General features: G+C 36.5%; 1 protein-coding gene across 5 annotated transcripts in view; it reads left to right on the top strand.

Annotated features, from left to right (window-relative positions):
• Nucleotides 1-3,929: 3,929 nt before the first annotated feature.
• The window catches only part of LOC136829503 (uncharacterized), a 100,791-nt gene continuing 85,188 nt past the window's right edge, over nucleotides 3,930-19,532 (top strand). Inside the window, exons 1-2 of one of the 5 annotated variants that reach the window (XM_067088290.1) lie at nucleotides 3,930-4,189; nucleotides 17,811-18,166. In XM_067088290.1, coding sequence (XP_066944391.1) covers nucleotides 17,848-18,166 — 319 coding nt within the window. In that variant the 5' untranslated portion in view covers nucleotides 3,930-4,189; nucleotides 17,811-17,847. Of the gene's footprint in view, nucleotides 4,190-17,536; nucleotides 18,167-19,532 lie in introns of all 5 variants that reach the window. The other 4 variants (XM_067088289.1, XM_067088287.1, XM_067088286.1 and 1 more) reach the window with 4 other exon arrangements.

The following is a 19,532-nucleotide window of genomic DNA, read 5'->3' as shown; positions in this document are numbered from 1 at the left end:
GGCTGCCGTAGGAACGCAGTCATAACCGGCCGTCAATTCACCTTAATATGCCTATAGACTTTAGTCTCATCTACCAGATTTTCGGAGATCCTGATATTTAGTGTCAGCAGAGGGACGCGGAGGAAAAGACTTTTGAAAATAATTGGGCACCATTTACATCGATTTTTCTTAGAGTCAAGGCGTGGGAAAACCGTACTCTTCTGACCTTTCATTTTGTATCATTGCTCATTGACCGCTGAAGGTGATCTGCTTTTGTAACCTAGGTCTAACCAGGATACTCTATTAATCCTGGGCCCAGCAAGATGCACCATACTCGTAAGTTACTGCAATGACAAAATGCAACATACGTCGATTTTAGTTCCCGTGAGTGCGTATCTAATAACGAGGTAATTAATAATTAACCACCTATGGTCTGTGAATGAGTAATTACGAAAACATTTTCAGAGTAACCTACCTAATCTCAAAGACATGGCAACTCACAGTAGGAAAGCGGGAACTTAGGGAAAAAACCGAGCTTGCTTCGAGGAATACCTGCGATGCCAACTAGTGGTAATATTCTAATAAGTGCATTGGCATCGACTCACTCTCTATAACTCAGAAGATCAGTCACTCTTTCTCCACCCCACGCCCACTTACCTTCCCCCTTCTTACACGAACACATTCCAAAGGGGGAATCTGTGAAACTTTCGCTATTCAGAATTAACATATTATTATTATTATTATTTAGATTATAAATCCTACTCATATGGAACAAGCCCACCAAAGGGGCCACTGACTTCAAAAGAATGCGGTGTTCATTTGAAAGAAGTAACAGAAGGTGACAGGAAATACAGAAAGAAGAGATCATCTATCAGAAAAGAAAACAATTTTTCAAATAAACATAAAAATTAATTAAATTATTAAGGTACAAGGAGAATTGTTTTAGGGTAGTAATGCGTTGCATCTTCCCTTGAACTTTTGATGTTCGTCACTACATCAACCTCTCCTATACACACACACACACACATACACCGCTCCCTCGTACACACGCACTCCTAAATCCCGGGAGAGGGCAAATAACCACACTGTAGCGGGAATTGATTTGTATGCACAAAACTAAAAGTGCTACATTATTGGGTGTAAGCCCACGACCGCTAACTTGTTTATATTTACTTCTGTTTCCGTGGAATGAAGAGAGAGAGAGAGAGAGAGAGAGAGAGAGAGAGAGAGAGAGAGAGAGAGAGAGAGAGAGAGAGAGAAATTGCAACAAGGGATACTATCCAATATAGTTCTCCGTTGGACTGGTCGGTACCGTTCTCAGCTAGCACTCTGCAGGGCCCGCGTTCTAATCTCCAGCCGGCCAATGAAGAACTAGAGGAATTTATTTCCGGTGATAGAAATTAATTTCTCGCTATAATGTGGTTCGGATTCCACAATAAGCTGTAGATCCCGTTGCTACGTAACCAATTGGTTCTTAGTCACGTAAAATAAGTCTAATCCTTCGGGCCAGCCCTAGGAGAGCTGTTAATCAGCTCAGTGGTCTCGTTAAACTAAGGTAAACTTAACTATCCAATATGAACAGTTCACATCTACAGTACCTTTAGACCTACCTAGCACATGCTTTTTTTGTGAATAACTTTTATTTACAACAGATTGAAATGTCTAATGGCCGTTTTATTCGATTATTGCATGAAGTTGCATGCCTAAACCATTTCACAAGAGCAATGGTAACATTAACCTGGTTAAAATGATTATTTGAACAACTTTTATCTGCAAATATTCTAGTCCCAAAGCTGGGAGTTTCCATGAAAGCCTTTTTCGTACTTCTGTGAAAGTGCAATCTGAAAGTGCGCATCTGGGAGGTAAAATAAGAAATATGAACTAGTTTTTAAATGATACATTATCTTAGAGCTTTAGGGTCCATTTTGGTTTTTGGTTAATGCTAACAGGACAGAATGCAATAGTAGTAATTGAAGCTTATAATTAATCTGAATTATCAGCTCTGAAAACTCTGGACTTACGAGCTGGTACTGTTACAACTTTTAGCATTTTGCTTTATATAAGAAAATTTAGAGGTTCAGTGGGCGGAACTACCGAAAAACTCGTGAAAATTATAAGGAATTTGGCATTTTTATATTAAAGTTCATTCACAAAGTATAAAAATAGCCGTACAAAATAAACTTTGAATCTATATGACATTTATAGTCAATCCTAAGAAATATATTTTTAGACATGCAATAATTGACTATATATATATATATATATATATATATATATATATATATATATATATATATAACCCTTGGCTTTCTTGAACGTGCAATATATGCAAAGTAGAAGGAAAGAAAGAAGAAAGAAATATGAAAAAAAAAAGACCAATGCCTCCTCAATTTGCAAGTAATGATAGAGCGGCAACAGAGTAATTACATGGCGGCAACGCCTAGTTAGAGGGCGGCTATCGGTAATTACGGTGCGGCAAGATATAATGAAAGGGCGGCATCGGGTAATAAGAGGGAAGAAATTAGTAATGGCGCGTTTCCATTACTCGGGGCGGGGGACGCTCAAGAAACGGTTGACATCGGAAATTCGGAATCTCATTTAAAGAAAATGAGAGACGAAAGAAAACGAGATTGTCTTTTCCAATACGAGAACTAGAAAAAAAGTTATTTAAAGTTATTTTAAGATCAAGCTCTTCATTATGGGGCGTGAGATTGTAAAGAAGATTAAATATATTGAGAGATGTGATACTTGAATAATACGCCATAGGGTATTATATGAGTAAAACGGTCAACATTCAGGTTGATATGTTAAGAACTTGTCTTAAACCTATCGCCCTACGAGTTTGCAATCTTCATTCTTACTTAATTTGAACGATTTTTTGGAATCATTTTTAAAATCAAGACAACAGGAACATATAATGCATGTAAAGCAACAATCACAGATGACAGCTAGTTTAGATTTACTGGGTCTTATATCAGAAACTGTAGTAACGTGTTTAAGGGAACAAGAAGCCATGTGTGAACCTCAGGATTCCGACCTGCCAACCGTGACATCTACATCGTCGTGTGAGGCGGACTGTGAGCGGAAGTGAATGGTTTGGTGGTTTTATGGCGTCCCTTTGCTTTCCAGCTTCTTGAATTATAAACTGCGCCAGCTTTTACTCCTTATGGAAAAATCCTTAAGCTAAGTGTCATGCGTCTAGTAACAGTAATTCAAATAGCAGCGTAATAATAATTAATAATAATTACCTGGTATCCGTTGCTTCTGCTGCACACCAGTATAAGTATTTTTTTTTATTCTACTTCGTAGTTTCGGTTCCATGCGACGAGGACTGTCAGTATAACTGTCGCTATTTTTAGATACGAAGCTCCTCATATTTCCCATTACCATCCTGCTTTAAGGTCTAGGCCTAGGGTCTCAGGCTCACACAGGTCCATTAACGGCGCTCTTTTAACAAAATAAAAACATATAAATACAAAACTGAAGTTGCAAATACATTGTGGATTACCTCAACTAACCAGTCAAATAAAGTACTAAAATTGATTTGCCTAATCTAGAGTCTTATGCATCACTAAAACCTTATCACCTCTTTTAGAATGCTAAAATTACCTTTAAATACTTTATTTATAGTTATTAAATAATATTTATTTATCTGGTAAATGCCTTTTTAAAAATAAAAGCGATAGAGTGCGCTGTATATTGGGAAAGGACCCAAACGCGAGTCGGAAATAATAGCGTTCATTTCTCCTTCCTGCCGATAACATTAACTAAATTCATATTTGAATGAAATTCAAGATATACTTGCACACGCCATTTTTAATCAAAATAGCACGTAAGTATACTGGTAATAGGGCGTAAAACTAACTAAAAATATAATATACGACAAAATTCCCTATTAAAGAGGGAAAATTATTATTATACAATTTTTAAAATTAATTTTCCGTTACTTCGTTGTTGACAAATTGGTGTTGCTTGTTTGTGTTTACGTCGTGTGTCGCTTATTCTGAAAAATCAGTTAAATGCAAAAATGTTGCGTTTACCAGTGAATTACGGTCTTGTTTTGCAGTGATTATTTAGTTTTGATATAGACGTAAGTTGTAAATAGAAATAAGGTTAAAGTCAGGTTACAGATACCAAATACGTCTGGATTTAAAAATGGGCCGCCTCTTAATTTGGTCTTAGGCTATCCTAAGTTACTCTTCAGATGAAGGTAAGGGTTTACATAAGCTGTAAAAGGGATTATATAGACCGTAAAAGGTTTCTATAGACTGTTACCCGTTTTACCCAGGTTTTATATAGACTAACAGGTTTTATATAAACTGTAACAGGTTTTATACAGACAGGTTTTTTATAGACTAACTTGTTTTACACAGACTGTAACAGGGTTTTTGTAGATTGTAACAGTGTACTGCAATGTTAGACATTACAGGGAAACATTTTAGTTTGCTCAGTTTGCTATCATTATAGGCTAGCATAAATCTACCATTCCAAGTCTTCCATTCCCTTGGTAAACTACATAGGCCTATGTGATTACTGGGCTATCTGTCTAGACCTATAGCCTAGGGTATCAAACCTTCTCCTACATTTTTCCATAACAGCCTTCATAGTCATCATGATATTTTTTATAATATACCCTAATTTCCTAGTAATGGTCTAAGGTAAATAAAATTGGTGCCATATGGCTGTTGGTCAGTAAAATAAATGTAATTTTGCTGGGAGTCTAACATGTGGATAGGCGTTAATTGTGAATGTTGCACAGCTTTAGCTTTGCTATAGTACCATGTTGCAAAAGTCATATATATATATTTGTGATAAATTACAAATGACAGAATGTTGCAAAATTGGGTTGTATCTGTTAGTAGCCTACCAGTTCTTCAGGACAGTATTATTATTATTATTATTATTATTATTATTATTATTATTATTGTTATTATTATTAGTATTATTATTCAACTATTTCTGGGAGCAGTTAAATAAATTTTAAACGGGTAAACCCATGAAACTTATTTTTTCAATAACAATTTTTGCAAAAGTTACTCGGTAAATAAATTTTGGCTTTGTGAAGATTGTGGTCCCTCTGATAACCTGCCATGGAGGGTATGCCTATTCTCGCTGACTTATAGTATGGAAAAGAAAACGAAAGTGTTAATCACTTTTGAACCTGTCATAAGATGTAATATAAATATAATCATTGACCATTTTTATAATTAAGAAAATTTTCGTTTATGATAAAATCTTCAGAAATTTTTAGATCTCTGGGATGTACATGTTTTGAGAACAGCAGTTAGCCTAAGATCCTTGGAAAGAAACTGGTTTTACTGGAGTTTTGTGATAATTCTTGATGTTATTGTAAGAATGTTAACATTAATTTCAATTGGAAATGTTTGGTTAAATCATTACACCCCCTTTATATGCCTTTGGGGAACCACAGTGGGAATTTCCTCTGCGTACTGTGGAACCACAGCGGGAATTTCTTATACCAGTGTCGAAGGCTTTGGGGTCAGGTTGTGTTGGGGGTTGCCAGGATTACCAGTTCCATGTAGGGATACTGGATAAGAGGATGAAAAAATATGCGAGGTATTTAACCAAATGTTCCATATGATTTATGGCCACATAGACCAGGTTAGGTATAACAGCAGCTTCCTAACATGCTTTCACCTTCCCCCACACCTCCACCACACACTTCCCAGTCGGGTAGAATGTGGTGTTCTGTGTTAGGTTAGGATGCATTCATGTACGTATTTAATTCTCATGATTTATAGCACTCTAGGTCAGATTAAGTGTGAAGTCCAATAAGACAAAGCTCCAACTAGGTTAGAACCTAGCATCCTGTGTAAGATTAGGATAAGATGCCTGCAAATACCTGCAGTTTTTGTATCCAAAAAAAAAAAAAACTGGTTTTCCCCTATGTTAATGTATTAATAGTAGGCTTAATGGCGCAGGTAATGAGTTATACAAGTATTTTTGATGGGAATGAAAGTCAAAAACTTCTGTCACCTCGTGAAATTGCCTTTCCATGAATATCATAGAAATGTAAACAGGAATATATTTTTTTATTATCTATCTACATTACATGTAAGCTAAATGTAACGCTGTGCTGCCAAACCATTTTTTGCATTACTCTTGATTAGTTGAAATCAAGTAGATTCCCATTTTGTTCTGTTATGTTGATAATCTTACAGTATTAGTCACATTAATTCACCAGTTTTGGAATGTTTGTTTTGTGTTTTGTATAGTACCTTGTAATATTTAGCACAGTGACACTGTTGTATTTTGGTATGGTTTATGTACGACGATGATGAAATATTGTAAAGAAAAAGGAAATATTCAATATAAATTTCTAAACTAAGAACAGGCATATAATGTTTGATCCTTTGTCTAGCAGTCACTTGGATACATTAGACCGCATTTGTAACAGCAACTTACAAAAGGTTTTCCAAAAGGAATTATAAAAGGTTTTCTAGCTAGAGTTGCCATAGCTCAACTCTTAAGTACAGTCACCTTTGTCAGCGCAACAAAGAGAATATTGAAACCACTGGCGAGAGAAACCATGTTGGTATTTTCAATGAGTTTTTATTCGATTAGCAGCAGTCAACAGTCGTTAGATTTGTGCGTGGTGGGCGGGGATAGTAGAGTGTTTATTAATACGTTTAGTACGTCATAAAGTTATAACTGTTTCGTAGCTTAAGCGTAAGAGGAAGAAGAAGGTGGTGGTGTGCGGTGGTGTGCGGGGGATAGTAGTGTTTTTGAAGACGTATACAATAAGTGGGTCCTGAGTACGTCATAAAGTTATCACTGCTTCTTAGCATGTCTCTAAAGAGGAAGAAGAAGGTGGTGGTGGGGGTTGGGGGGGGCGGGGGATAGTATAGTAGAGTCTTTTTGAATACGTTCAGCACGTCATAAAGTTATCATTGCTTCGTAGCTTAAGCGTCTATATGAAGAAGAGGAAGAAGGTGGGGGTTTCGCTGATTTGTTTACATTTGCAGCACTGCTTTATCTTATGTAACGCTGTTGGCAGTCTTGGGAGACGACGCTTAGCGGAAAGAACGAACTGGGGAGTGAGCAGGGAGGACTCGAGAAAAAACGACACTGAGTGATCGGTTTGGTTTTGGTTACGGGGGCCAAGGCTATTTGATTTTCTTTTTGGTAAAAAATGTGTGAGACTTTCATTCTGGATGCTATAAGTGGAGAGAGAGAGAGAGCAGGCTGTTTGAGACATATAGAAGCTACGATAGGTCTATGTTTAGGTTGGAAAAGAAAACATTACGAAAGTTAGTTAAGGAAGGAGGAAGCGAGAAGAGTATTAGGGAGACAACGGATAAATGGTGGAAGGAACAGATGATGATTTTGTAATAATTTCTTGATACAGTCATGTGGACAGCAGATTGTGATTGTGAGTAGGAGGAAGGATAAGGGAATAGAGGCCGATAGTTTATTGAAGAGAGTACATGATTTACCCATAAGTGCTTTCTAGTGCGGCGGGGGCGGAGGGGGAAAGGCTGGGTTGCTGGCATAGAAAACGCATTAAAAATGAAATGAAATTTAATATTGAAGAAGCGAGATTGATGTAAATAACGCAGCTTTTGTAAGGGTTCGATGTGCCGCTGATGAGCTCTGTGTAAAGTACTTAATGTTATACCGTATAGGCTATATATACATGTATACATGCATGTATATTATATATACATATATATTATATAGGCTATATATACTCTATATATGTATGTATGTATGTGTATTATATCCATGTGTATATATATAAATATATATATATATAAATTTATATATATATTTATATATATGTATATATATATATATATATATATATATATATATATATATATATATATATATATATATATATATATATATATTTATACACTGTATGTATACATATGCGCGCGTGCGTATGTATGTGTGTGTGTGTGTCTGGTCTGGGTCAGGATTAAATCACCCAACGAAGGTCGTTGGAACCATGACAAAGAGAACCAGCCTCTCGTGAGTGAGGTTGAGCGAGAGGGGAAAAAAAATAAACCTCTCACGACCTCGCAAGGTGGAAGAAGAGAGAGAGAGAGAGAGAGAGAGAGAGAGAGAGAGAGAGAGAGAGAGCACGGTCAAATGGGGTTTTAGTCGTTTTACGAACAAAATATTAATGATTTAAGGACTAAGTTGCTTGCCATCTTTTTATTTCATCACTTTTGACACCTCATTTATGTACAGTAAATCTGTTCATCACAAAAGGAAAATGGAAGACTAGGTGGAAAATCCTGACCGGTTTCGGCCTTATTCTCTAAGCCTTTATCAGCCCTTGAATAATGGCTTAGAAATAAAAGGAAACCGGTCAGGGTTTTCCACCTAGAAATAAAGCGAAACCGTCAGGTCTTTCCACCCAGTCTTTAATTATTATTCTTGTGGTAAGAAAGGTGTGTATGTATGTATGCATGCGTGCACACGTATACACCCCATGCTCATTTGTGTAATATGCAGTTTTTATATTATATATGTGTATACTGTATATATAATATATAATATATTTATATATATATATATATATATATATATATATATATATATATATATATATATATATATATATATATATATTATAGAAATAATAGAAATAATCAAAGAACAATTACGTGTGGACAGCAATAAATTTCTGACTCACATCATGATCGAACCCAGGTCTTTCAAATGAAAGACGAGACCGCTACCAACCAAGCCACACAAATCATGTGGCTTGGTTGGCATTCTTTTCTGTCTTTTAATTGATAGACCTGGGTTCGATCCTGATTTGAGTCAAATTCATATATATATATATATATATATATATATATATATATATATATATATATATATATATATATTTACATACATACACATATATATAAATAACAGTCAAGAGTCTACAAAAAAATAAGGACAAACACCGTACGGTACAGAACTAACATTATCAGGCTTCACCGTAAACAGAAACCAAGAATCACAATCGAAGAGTGTATAAAGAAGAAGAAGAAATAAACGCAAATGCTCAAGGAAAATCCTTATAACGGCCCGGGAACTGACGGATTATTTTGGGGGATTTTGAGCGTTCTTCCTTACCTGACCTAGCTGTTTATTTATTTACTTTTTTTTTTTTGCTCACATCACTAGGCAGGCTGCTGCTGATGCAAGCAGTTTTCGTTTGCTAGCATCATTTTTAATACTACTCAGTTTGCTAGGAATTTTGTCTTGGATACAACTAAAATGTGTTAAATAGTTTGCCTAGTGCAGTCGTGGAATCTTGTGATCTCCCAAATTCATTGAAGAATGAAATGGAATATAGAGTATAGGCCAAAGGCCAAGCACTGGGCCCTATGAGGTCATTCAGCGCTGGAAAGGAAATTGAGAGTAAGTGGTTTGAAAGGTGTAAAAGGAGGAAAACCTCGCAGTTGCAACGTGAATCAATTGTTAGGAGAGGGTGGATAGCAAGGTGGAAGAAAGCTAATATGAATGGAGGTACAATAAAAGGAATGAAAGGGGATGCAGCTAGGGGCCCAAGGGACGCTGCAAAGAACCTTAAGTAATGCCTACAGTGTACTACGTGAGGTGCACTGACGGCACGACCCCCCTACGGGGCCAAATTCATTGAGGAGCAAATTCATTCCTGCTCTCTGTTACTGACCTCTCCTGGATTTCATGTGTATCGGTTTTGTTTCCTGTTCCCCATATTTATTTATTTATCGCTCTCTCTCTCTCTCTCTCTCTCTCTCTCTCTCTCTCTCTCTCTCTCTCTCTGTGCAGGTTGATTCTCCTTTGGGTCCCACTTGAGTTTATATAAGTCTGTTGACTCTGTCCAAAAGAGTTTTCAGCTGAAGATCCTGAAAAGGAAATACTTTTATTTGTTCTGTTTCTTGAGAGGGTGTACAAACTTTCCTCGTGGAAGACAGAGGGAAATACTTTTGTCGTTTTTGTTTGCCATTTTCCTTGTTTTTTTTTTTTTTTTTTTGCTTCTGATATTGCCATTTCTCTCATTTGACGATTTCGTGTAAGGTCGAATTTAAGAGGTCTTCTTGAAAAGTGACTGTCTTGATAACAAGTAAAAAATGCGTTGAAGTTTCTTCGTCACAACTGAGTTTTCTGTACAGCCGCCACAGCCTATAATCAAGGCCACCGAAAACAGATCTATCTTTCGGTGGTCTCGGTATAATGCTGTATGAGTCAGGGCCCATGAAACTTTAACCACGGGCCGGTGGGGGCCTATCGTATTTCGTTGCCAGAAGCACGATTATGGCTAATTTTAACCTTAAATAAAATAAAAACTACTGAGGATAGAGGGCTGCAATTTGGTATGTTTGATGATTAGAGGGTGGATGATCAACATACCAATTTGCAGCTCACTAGCCTTAGTAGTTTTTAAGATCTGAGGGCTGACAGAAAAAGTGCGGACAGAATAAAGTGCGGACGGACCGACAAAGGCGGCACATTAGTTTTCTTTTCAGAAAACTAAAAAGCGGCATTATCAAATAGAAGGAAATAGTACCGTGCCACTTGTTACTGCGGTTGCAGTCCACGGCCGTTGAGTGTCTGTCAGGTGCCTAATGTTACGCTTAGGTTCACAGAGGCGCACACTGATGTTGGGTAGTGCCGTCAGTGAACGTCACACGGTGCACTGTAGGCATTACTTACAGTTCTCAGCAGCGTCTGTTCGGCCCCTAGGTGCAACCCCTTTCATTCCTTTTACTGCACCTCCGTTCATATTCTTTCTCTTCCATCTTCCATTCCTCAACCTTCTCTTATCAATTGTGACACCTTTCAAACCTTCTTACTGTCAATTTCCCTTTAGTGCTGTATGACCTCATACGTCCCAGGGCTTGACCTTTGGCCTAAATTGTATATTCCAATTCTACAGAGGTATAGTAAGACTTACCAGAGTAGTCCAATTCATTCCGGATTGCTCGGGGATCAAATCTGGGAAATAACGCGTCTACAGGATTACAGGACGATTAGAAATTAAGACCATAAGAAACAGAATGAAAAAATCTATGCATTATCCATCGATTTCTTGAGGAATCCCAAACGATTTGAAAGAGTCGAGAGAAAGAATATAAAAAAGGTTCAGCTAAAGAAAATTAGATATTAATTCCGAAAGAACTTAAAAGAAAGAGATCAAGTGCTTCTGCAAGCAAAGCTGATGCATGTAGCTAACCAATCTGATATTTTTAGTATGTTATAAGTCTGACTCTAAGCATTTCGATTTAACAAATAAAGTTGAAATAGATCCGAAGTTTCAGAAGGCTGTGAGTGTTTAAAAATAACTGGGGTATATATAAATATATACATATATGCATGTACACACGTATATATATATATGTATATGTATTCTAATATATATATATATATATATATATATATATATATATATATATATATATATATATATATATATTTATATAATGTATGTATATATACATATATATTATTTATATATTGGGGAAATATGGGCTGTAAATGTTATTAAAATATTATTTAGTTGCTTATCGACTGTCTACAGAAAACTGAGACATATATAGGCGAAAATTTAGTATCCTAACAGCAGGAAGAAGGAAGACGGATTTAATCTGGCTATTGAAAACTGCTAGGATAGTTATACAGTGCTCACTGCTAGCAAGTACTACCCCAGGTGGGTCAAGTTAACCTTAGGTGCATATTCTTGGCGACATCATTTTCTACTTATTATTTTTATTATTCAGAAGATGAAACCTATTCATATGGAGCAAGCCCACCAAAGGGGCCATTGACTTGAAATTTAAGCTTCCAAAGAATATTGTGTTCATTAGGAAGAAGTAAGAGGAGATAAAGGGAAATACAGAAAGAAAAGATCCCACTCACTTATTAAAAAAGAAAAAATAAATTAAATTAAGGTAGATAAAAATATATTGAAATGCAAAGAGAATAATATTAGGGTAGCGACGCATTGCACCTTCAATTGAACTTTTGAAGTTCCAGTTGCACTATATCCTCTGGGAGACTGTTCCACAGTCCAACTGAGAAGTTCGAGAGGGAGGCACATTTTTTCATAAGATAAAAAAAGCAAAGAAAAATAACGAGGGATTATCTGGAAAAATCTGTCAGTATTTTGAACCTCTTTGTGACTGAGAATTCTAAAAAAAAAAATTCGTGGGAACCATTTTCGCCGTGGTGTCACGTGACCGTCTTGAACAAGCCTAGCATCACCACCTGTCAGTGATCTTACACCTGCTGAGTGAGCGGGAGGGCGTGGGTAGATTTTAGGAGATGGGGAAAAAGGGGGCGTCCTTTATCTGAAATCTATGGAGAAGGGCGAGGTACATGAGGTCAAGGTGAAAATATGAAGGTAACTAGAGAGTCAGTGTTCTTGTAATTTTTTTTTTTTTGTAGGTCACCAAAGTTCTGATAATTTAGGGTCTTGAGTTCTTGGTAAAAGTACTGTTGATTAGCCCTCGAGGCTTCATTAAACTCTTTAAGTAGTGGTAAGGACTTTTAACCTAAAATTGAATCTATGGAGCTAAGTTTTGTTGATGTTCTTTGGTAGAGATTTTGTTCTTTTTCAGCTGACAGCGACTTATCTCCTTAGTTTCCTCAGAACAGTGGTTCCTTAACCTTTTTCAGTGTATGCACCCCTTTCAGATCAGCAGTCAGTTCTCGCACCACCTGAATTGCTGAATAATAATAATAATAATAATAATAATAATAATAATAATAATAATAATAATAATAATAATAATAATAATAATAATAATAATAATAATTATTATTATTATTATTATTATTATTATTATTATATATTATATATGTTTACTTTTACTTTTATTTTTTCTGAAAAAAATAACATGCGTATAGGCCTATAAAAATATATTTTGCTTTAATTATTCACAGGCATCCTTGCACCCTTTAGAAACCGGCTTCGCACCTTTCAAATCAGCAGTCAGTTCTCGCACCACCTGAATTGCTGAATAATAATAATAATAATAATAATAATAATAATGATAATAATAATAATAATAATAATAATTATTATTATTATTATTATTATTATTATATATTTTACTTTACTTTTATTTTTTGCTGAAAAAAATAACATGCGTATATAAAAATATATTTTGCTTTATTATTCATAGGTATCCTCGCACCCTTTAGGAACCGGCTTCGCACCCAGAACCCCTGGTTAAGAACCACTGCCTTAGAAGGTTACCTTACAAAAGGTCGAAAGAAGAACAATACTACAGCAGTCTTGAAAGGCGAAAACGAAAGAACAATGCTACAGCAGTCTTGAAAGGCGAAAACGAAAGAAGAACAATACTACAGCCGTCTTGAAAGGCGAAAATCTATCTTAAATGTCTAAATTCTGAATTTCTTTAGACACCTCATCAAGAGATTTAGAACCCATCTGAAACCCCATTGTGACAGCCCATCAGGTCGTTTTGCCCAACCCGATTGAATCGTGACCTGATTCCAACGCCTTTCTTTTTTTCTGACTAAGGAGATCTGCGTCATTTTTTTGTTCTCCATCCTATACATCTGCGCGAAATGGTGGTTTGAGACACACACACACACACACAGAGAGAGAGAGAGAACAAAGAAGGCAGAACAACAGAGAGAGAACAGCAGTTGTTCGTGTTCTACGTACGTCAGCCAGCCCATGAGTTGAATGTCTGCGGAACTCAGGAACACTATCAACACAATACCTCTTGCAATAGAGCTGAATGTCCACGAAAATGAGGAACACTTATCAACATGATAGCTCTTGCAATAGGAGAGGAGGTGCTTGTATCATCATTTAACTATACAAGCCCATTCATTGTCAAATGAACAATGAATATGTGCTCACCAGATAGATAAACCTTAGAACAAAGGAGGAATAAAAGTATGAGGATTTATCTCTCCATTATTTTTCCTCAAACAGGCTTTCTCACGATGTTTATTTCTCCTCTGGTGTTGAAACTTCTGAAACTTTCTTTTTGTTTGTCTCGGTGAAATTGGCCAAAATGAGTCATTCCTCCCTACAGTGGGGATATCCTCTTCATTCCCCATAGGGCGAGAATGGATTGGTCTATTATTCTGATATTTCATTTCCCTACTTTCCATACAATAGAAATTGCCAGATAGAAAGGCAATTCTAAATTGGAGAAAGTGAAAATGTTACGACGTAGAAAAAGTGGATTTGCATATATAACAAGAGTCTTGTGAGAGATTCCATAGTTATTGTTAAACCCTTTCATTTCATCTCTCTACCCATTTTATATAAAAACTGCAGTTTTTCATAAAAAGATTCGTTATGTCACAGATAGAGAAGGAAGTAAGCAATGAATCAAGTTATAGATGATGATAATTCCATTGGTATAAAAGGAGTGTCGTTACAGAGAAGCGAAAATATCACTTAGGTGAAATTATGCGACGTTGGAACGAGTGTTCGGTAACTGATTACATACATATGTATATATATATATATATATATACATATATATATATATATATATATATATATATATATATATATACACATATATATATATATATATATATGTATATATAATATATATTATATATATATATATATATATATATATATATATATATATATATATATATATATATATATATATATATATATTTATATATAAATCGATGTAATGCATGTATGTGTGTGTGTGTTCCAGCTTAACTCTGAAATGCATTGAGCAATTTCAACCGAACTTGGTATACAAATGACTCACTATCTGGAAAAGAATACTTTGGGGTAAGACATCACTAGCGCCAAAGGGCACCAAAGGGGCTGGGGGTGGGAAGGGGATGGCCTGTAAAAATAACCGAAAACGACAGGTATTAGTATCTAATCCATAGTTTTCGAGGTCGCTGAGATGAATAGTGACACTCCCGACGCCTTTTAAGTCCAAGTTCAGCCCTGATAGAATGGTGGGTGAAAAGGGATGAAATATAAAATGTCAAAAATGTTGGGCATCATAACTGAAGCAACTATCTTAACAGAAAATGGAGAGAGTTAGAGGAAGTGAGAGAGAGGGTACAGGGGCCGCTAGGGAGGAGAAAGAGGGAAAGAGTGAGGGAGAGTATGAAAAGAGAGAGAGTAGAGAGGCTGCTAGGAAGGAGAAAGGGAAAAAGTGAGGGAGAGTTGGAGAGAGAGAGTAGAGGGGATGTTAGGGAGGAGAAAGAGGGAAAGAGTGAGGGAAAGTTGCAGAGAGAGAGAGAGTTTATCGGTTTTCATTCAGTTTTCCCATGCAGCGCCGGGTTGGCCAGCTAGTATATATATACATATGAATATATATATATATACATATATATATATATATATATATATATATACATATATGTATATATATATATGTATATAAATACATATATATACATATATATATGTATGTATAACTGAATCACGAAAATATGGAACGTGATGAATATATATGTATATATATACATATATATGTATATATATATATGTATGTAAATAATATATAGCCTACATGAATGTATGTATGTATGTGTGTGTATGTAATTGAACATTGGTTTCCCGCTCGTTTGTCAACGAATAAATTAAATTGCTAATAGGCCTACGGAGTGAATGCCTAAAAATCAGTTACATGTCAAAGATTTGCCACTGTCATAGTTACCTTAAACACAATCACCAAATACTATGTCAAGTTACTCATGTTTCACAATTACTCTCATCAGGCCACCACTATCAAGTGCAGGGAGGCCGCATGGTGTCACGACAGGCATTGTGTGTTGGGGGAGGGAAGGGGCGTGGCTCACCAGCCGGAGGAGGTCAAAGGTCACGAAGCTTTTGGTCACAGGTGAAGGAGGCGTAGGCTATGCTTGGTTTGCGTGTCTCCCCGTCAAATCCGTGGAAATGTTTGCCCTTCCCCAATTTACAGGTTTTTCTTTGTCTGATAATTTGATAATTATTGATAATTCGATAATTATTGATAATGTGATAATGATGATTCTTTGCATGTTTAGGAAGGTGATAGAACATTTATGTGAAAGTTATAAACGCAAAGGATTTTGGTACACATCGGGGAAGAGATGCTTAAGCCTGAAATTAAACTATTGTAGGGGGTCCAGTTCGGTTGAACCCATCCTTCTCCTCCTCCTCCTCCTCCTCCTCCTCCTCCTCCTCCTCTCCTCCTCCTCCTCCTCCTCCTCCTCCTCCTCCTCTCCACTATTGTAGGGGTCCAGTTGAGTTGAACCTCCTCCTCCAGCTCCTCCTCCTCCTCCTCCTCTCCTCCTCCTCCTCCCTCCCCTTCTCCTCCTCCAACTTCCTCCCTCCTCCTCCTCCCCCCCTTCCTCCTCCTCCTCCTCTAATTCTGCCGTGCAAAAGAGTTAGGAGACTCCAGTCATGGAATAGGTGAGGTGGGAAGTGTCTGCTGTACAGATCTGCAGTGTCAGTTGCTCCCTTGGACTTGAGAACGCACACACAGGCATCTCTTGAGTAATACCTGTCTGTAGCAGGAGGAGTGTTGTTGTCTGTGCTTGGCAGGAATTTTGAGTGTCAACTGGAAGTGGTAGTTGTTGACTGATCGGTTCATTGAAAAAAAAACGCCAGATTTTTTAATCAGTCATTACACTCGTATAGTACAGCCAGGGTTTTTTTTCTAATTTTTTCACTTAGGTTTTGTAATATTTAAGTCGTATTTTATAAATTGGGTGATTATAGTTATTTTCGTTGTATCGTTTTCTAAGGGAACTGTTGTATATTTCGATAATTTGATGACATTTCAGTAATATTTTACTGTCGGGTCAGAAGTGCTTTCTTAATTGTTTGGTCAGGCTGTAAAGGATCTCTGTTTGGGCTTCAGTAATTTTCCACACGTAAAAGAATCAGTGTTGAGATACATGTCCACATAAGATGTGCTTTATAAGTAGCGAAGTAATAAGTCTTTAGTAGGAAATATGAATATGAAAAACAATGAAAAGTAAAATAGAAAGATGAGAGTTTATTGCAGTCTGTTTAATTTCATGTGCATTCATTAACAGTTGACTGTTTAGTAAATAGTGATAATTCAATCTGATTAAGACAGTCTGTGCTTAGGAAAAGTGAAACATTTGTATCGAAGTGTATTGTACTTTATATTCCTTATGTGGCCGACGATTTTTCAATACAGCTCTTGGCCACTTTAATTATACAGTTATTGATTACCAGCATCGTTATTATTAAATTTGAATAGCTGGATTCTAATGAATTTTCAAATTACTCTGCCAATAACTTAAAATCATCTTCTACTAGTCGTATGTTAAATTATATTACGATTTCATTGCAAATTTACAGACGAAAGTGCTTTAACTTTGCTCCATTATCTGATTTCCATTGATGCTGAAATAGTTAAAATGTCTTCCAGATGATAAATGTCCAGTCTTATCTGATTGAGAAACTGTTTCATCGTTGATTATAACTTTAAATTAGATTTGTGTGTAAGGCTCTCCTAAGAACGTGTAGTATACTGAGTAAGGTCCCACACTAATCATTTATTTACAAAGAGAATTTTGGGTGCTTTGTGATGCTTCATTTCTTATATTCTGGCAGGTGTGAAAGATGAGTATATAAACACATTAACGAATGTCTAGTAAAGTTGAATAAAGATGAACTTGATAGACATGTTAAAATTTTGCCTGAGTTTAGCAGATGCTTCCCAGTTGCTAAATTTGTTAACTTCAGTGGTCATTTGTTCAGCTATTTCGAAAGCCAGGCTGGAGACTTCGCCTCCTACTCCATGGTGGATTTCCACCGCGCCCCGTGATTGGCCCTACGTTCGCCAATCCAGCAGCATATGGTCGTCCTACTCTGACCCCTATTTCAGGGAGTTTGGCCCAGCTTATGAAGGAGATGTCACGGAAATGTCCACTAAAGATTCAGAGGTGATCTCAACCCCATCCCAGAGACATCTATCGGCGACAGCGGCAGTTGCCTCCCAGAGTCCACCAGCAGAGGTATTGCAGTATCCGCAAACACCGTATCTGTACGGCCGAGATGGGTACGGTTACGGTCCATTCCCTCGCTTATCCGACAAATCCAACACTTCACTTACACCCTCGGTTACCCATAGTTATTTCTCTCTAGGAGATATTAGCCAGTGGTGGTACCGAGGTGAAGGAGAGTTGAAAGATGATGTGAAAGACACCTCAGTCACGTATAGAGGGGCAGTTAAATATGGAGGTAAGATTGGTATACAGTTCCTTGTATAGTGCTTTTTTTTCCTAATTCTGAAACTTTGCTTGTGTAGGAAGGATAGTATTGAGATGTTCTTCGTTTCAGTATTGATTATTTTTAAATTTTTCCTGTATGAAACCCTTTTTAAATTTATTTATCCTTTTATTTTCCTATTTAACTTTAATACGGTGTCAATAACCTGGGTATTGTGACGCCAGTTTTAGTAGTCATAAATCAGTCAGTAAAATCATCACTATAACAATATTGTGATTTCTGCGATATGTTCTTCTTATGACATAATAATGTCATCAAAAGCACCTTGATGCATCTAAAATATATCAGTCCTTATACTTCTATCTTGCACGTAGGCCCACACCTGTTCTGGGTGTAGCCTAAGCCCCCTTAATTAATCTTTTTTTGTCACAATCTTTTACCACAGCTTCATTGTATCATGTTTCTCAATATTTCTTTCCTACTTTTGATAATTATTCTAACCTTGGTGCTTTTGTTTGTATACATTTTATGTAAACTAAGTTTCTTTTTTTATGTAACTTTGTTAGACAGTTTCAGTAACTTTAGCATCAACGAGGGGACGTGATGTCTCGAAACTTACTGTGAAATATAATCACCTCCTAGAATTTGTAGTTTATCATAATCTTGACAGTTTGATATTGAACTTCTGACATCAGTTATGCATCAATTTTAAACTTAGGCAGACCATCCTGCAAAGAATTTAGATTACATACATACCTAAGTATTTAGCTGTTCCATCACAATTCGCTCTGTAAAAATTGGAATAAAATGATGAATTATGATTTGACAATTCATTTTAACAGAGTTAACTTGTTGAAAAGCTCAGGTCGTTATATGGCAGTTTAATTTTCACAGTTTAACTGCCGGACTTCGTAAAAATGTGCAGGGTGTAATCAGCAGTTGAGAGAAATTATAACACTTTTTTTCAAAACTGAAATACAAGAAATCAGTCATATTAGGTGAACCACGGTGAAAGTCTCCATCTTTGGTTAATTTTACCATAAAGAAATGAAAAATGTTAATTCACACTGACACCAACCCTCTTTCGGTAATTTGTCTTTTTGATTCACTGATAACGTAGGGAGTTTAATAGCATAGTACCCAAAATGTGTATTTCCCGTGGGGGGATAGCGCCGTCAGTGCCCCATAGGCGGTGCTCTGCAGGCGTTACTTAAGGTTCATTACAGCGTTCCTTCGGCCTCTAGCTGCAACCCCTTTCGTTCCTTTTACTGTACCTCCTTTCATAATCTTTCTCCCATCTTTCTTTCCAACCCTCTTCTAAAATTGATTCACAGTGCAACTGCGATGTTTTCCTCCTGTTACACCATTCAAACCTTTT

The sequence above is a fragment of the Macrobrachium rosenbergii genome, chromosome 44, assembly GCF_040412425.1.
Source record: "Macrobrachium rosenbergii isolate ZJJX-2024 chromosome 44, ASM4041242v1, whole genome shotgun sequence".
Lineage (NCBI taxonomy): Eukaryota > Metazoa > Arthropoda > Malacostraca > Decapoda > Palaemonidae > Macrobrachium > Macrobrachium rosenbergii.
The sequence above is the reverse complement of the archived record's forward strand: the minus strand, read 5'-3'. Positions and strand labels throughout refer to the sequence as shown.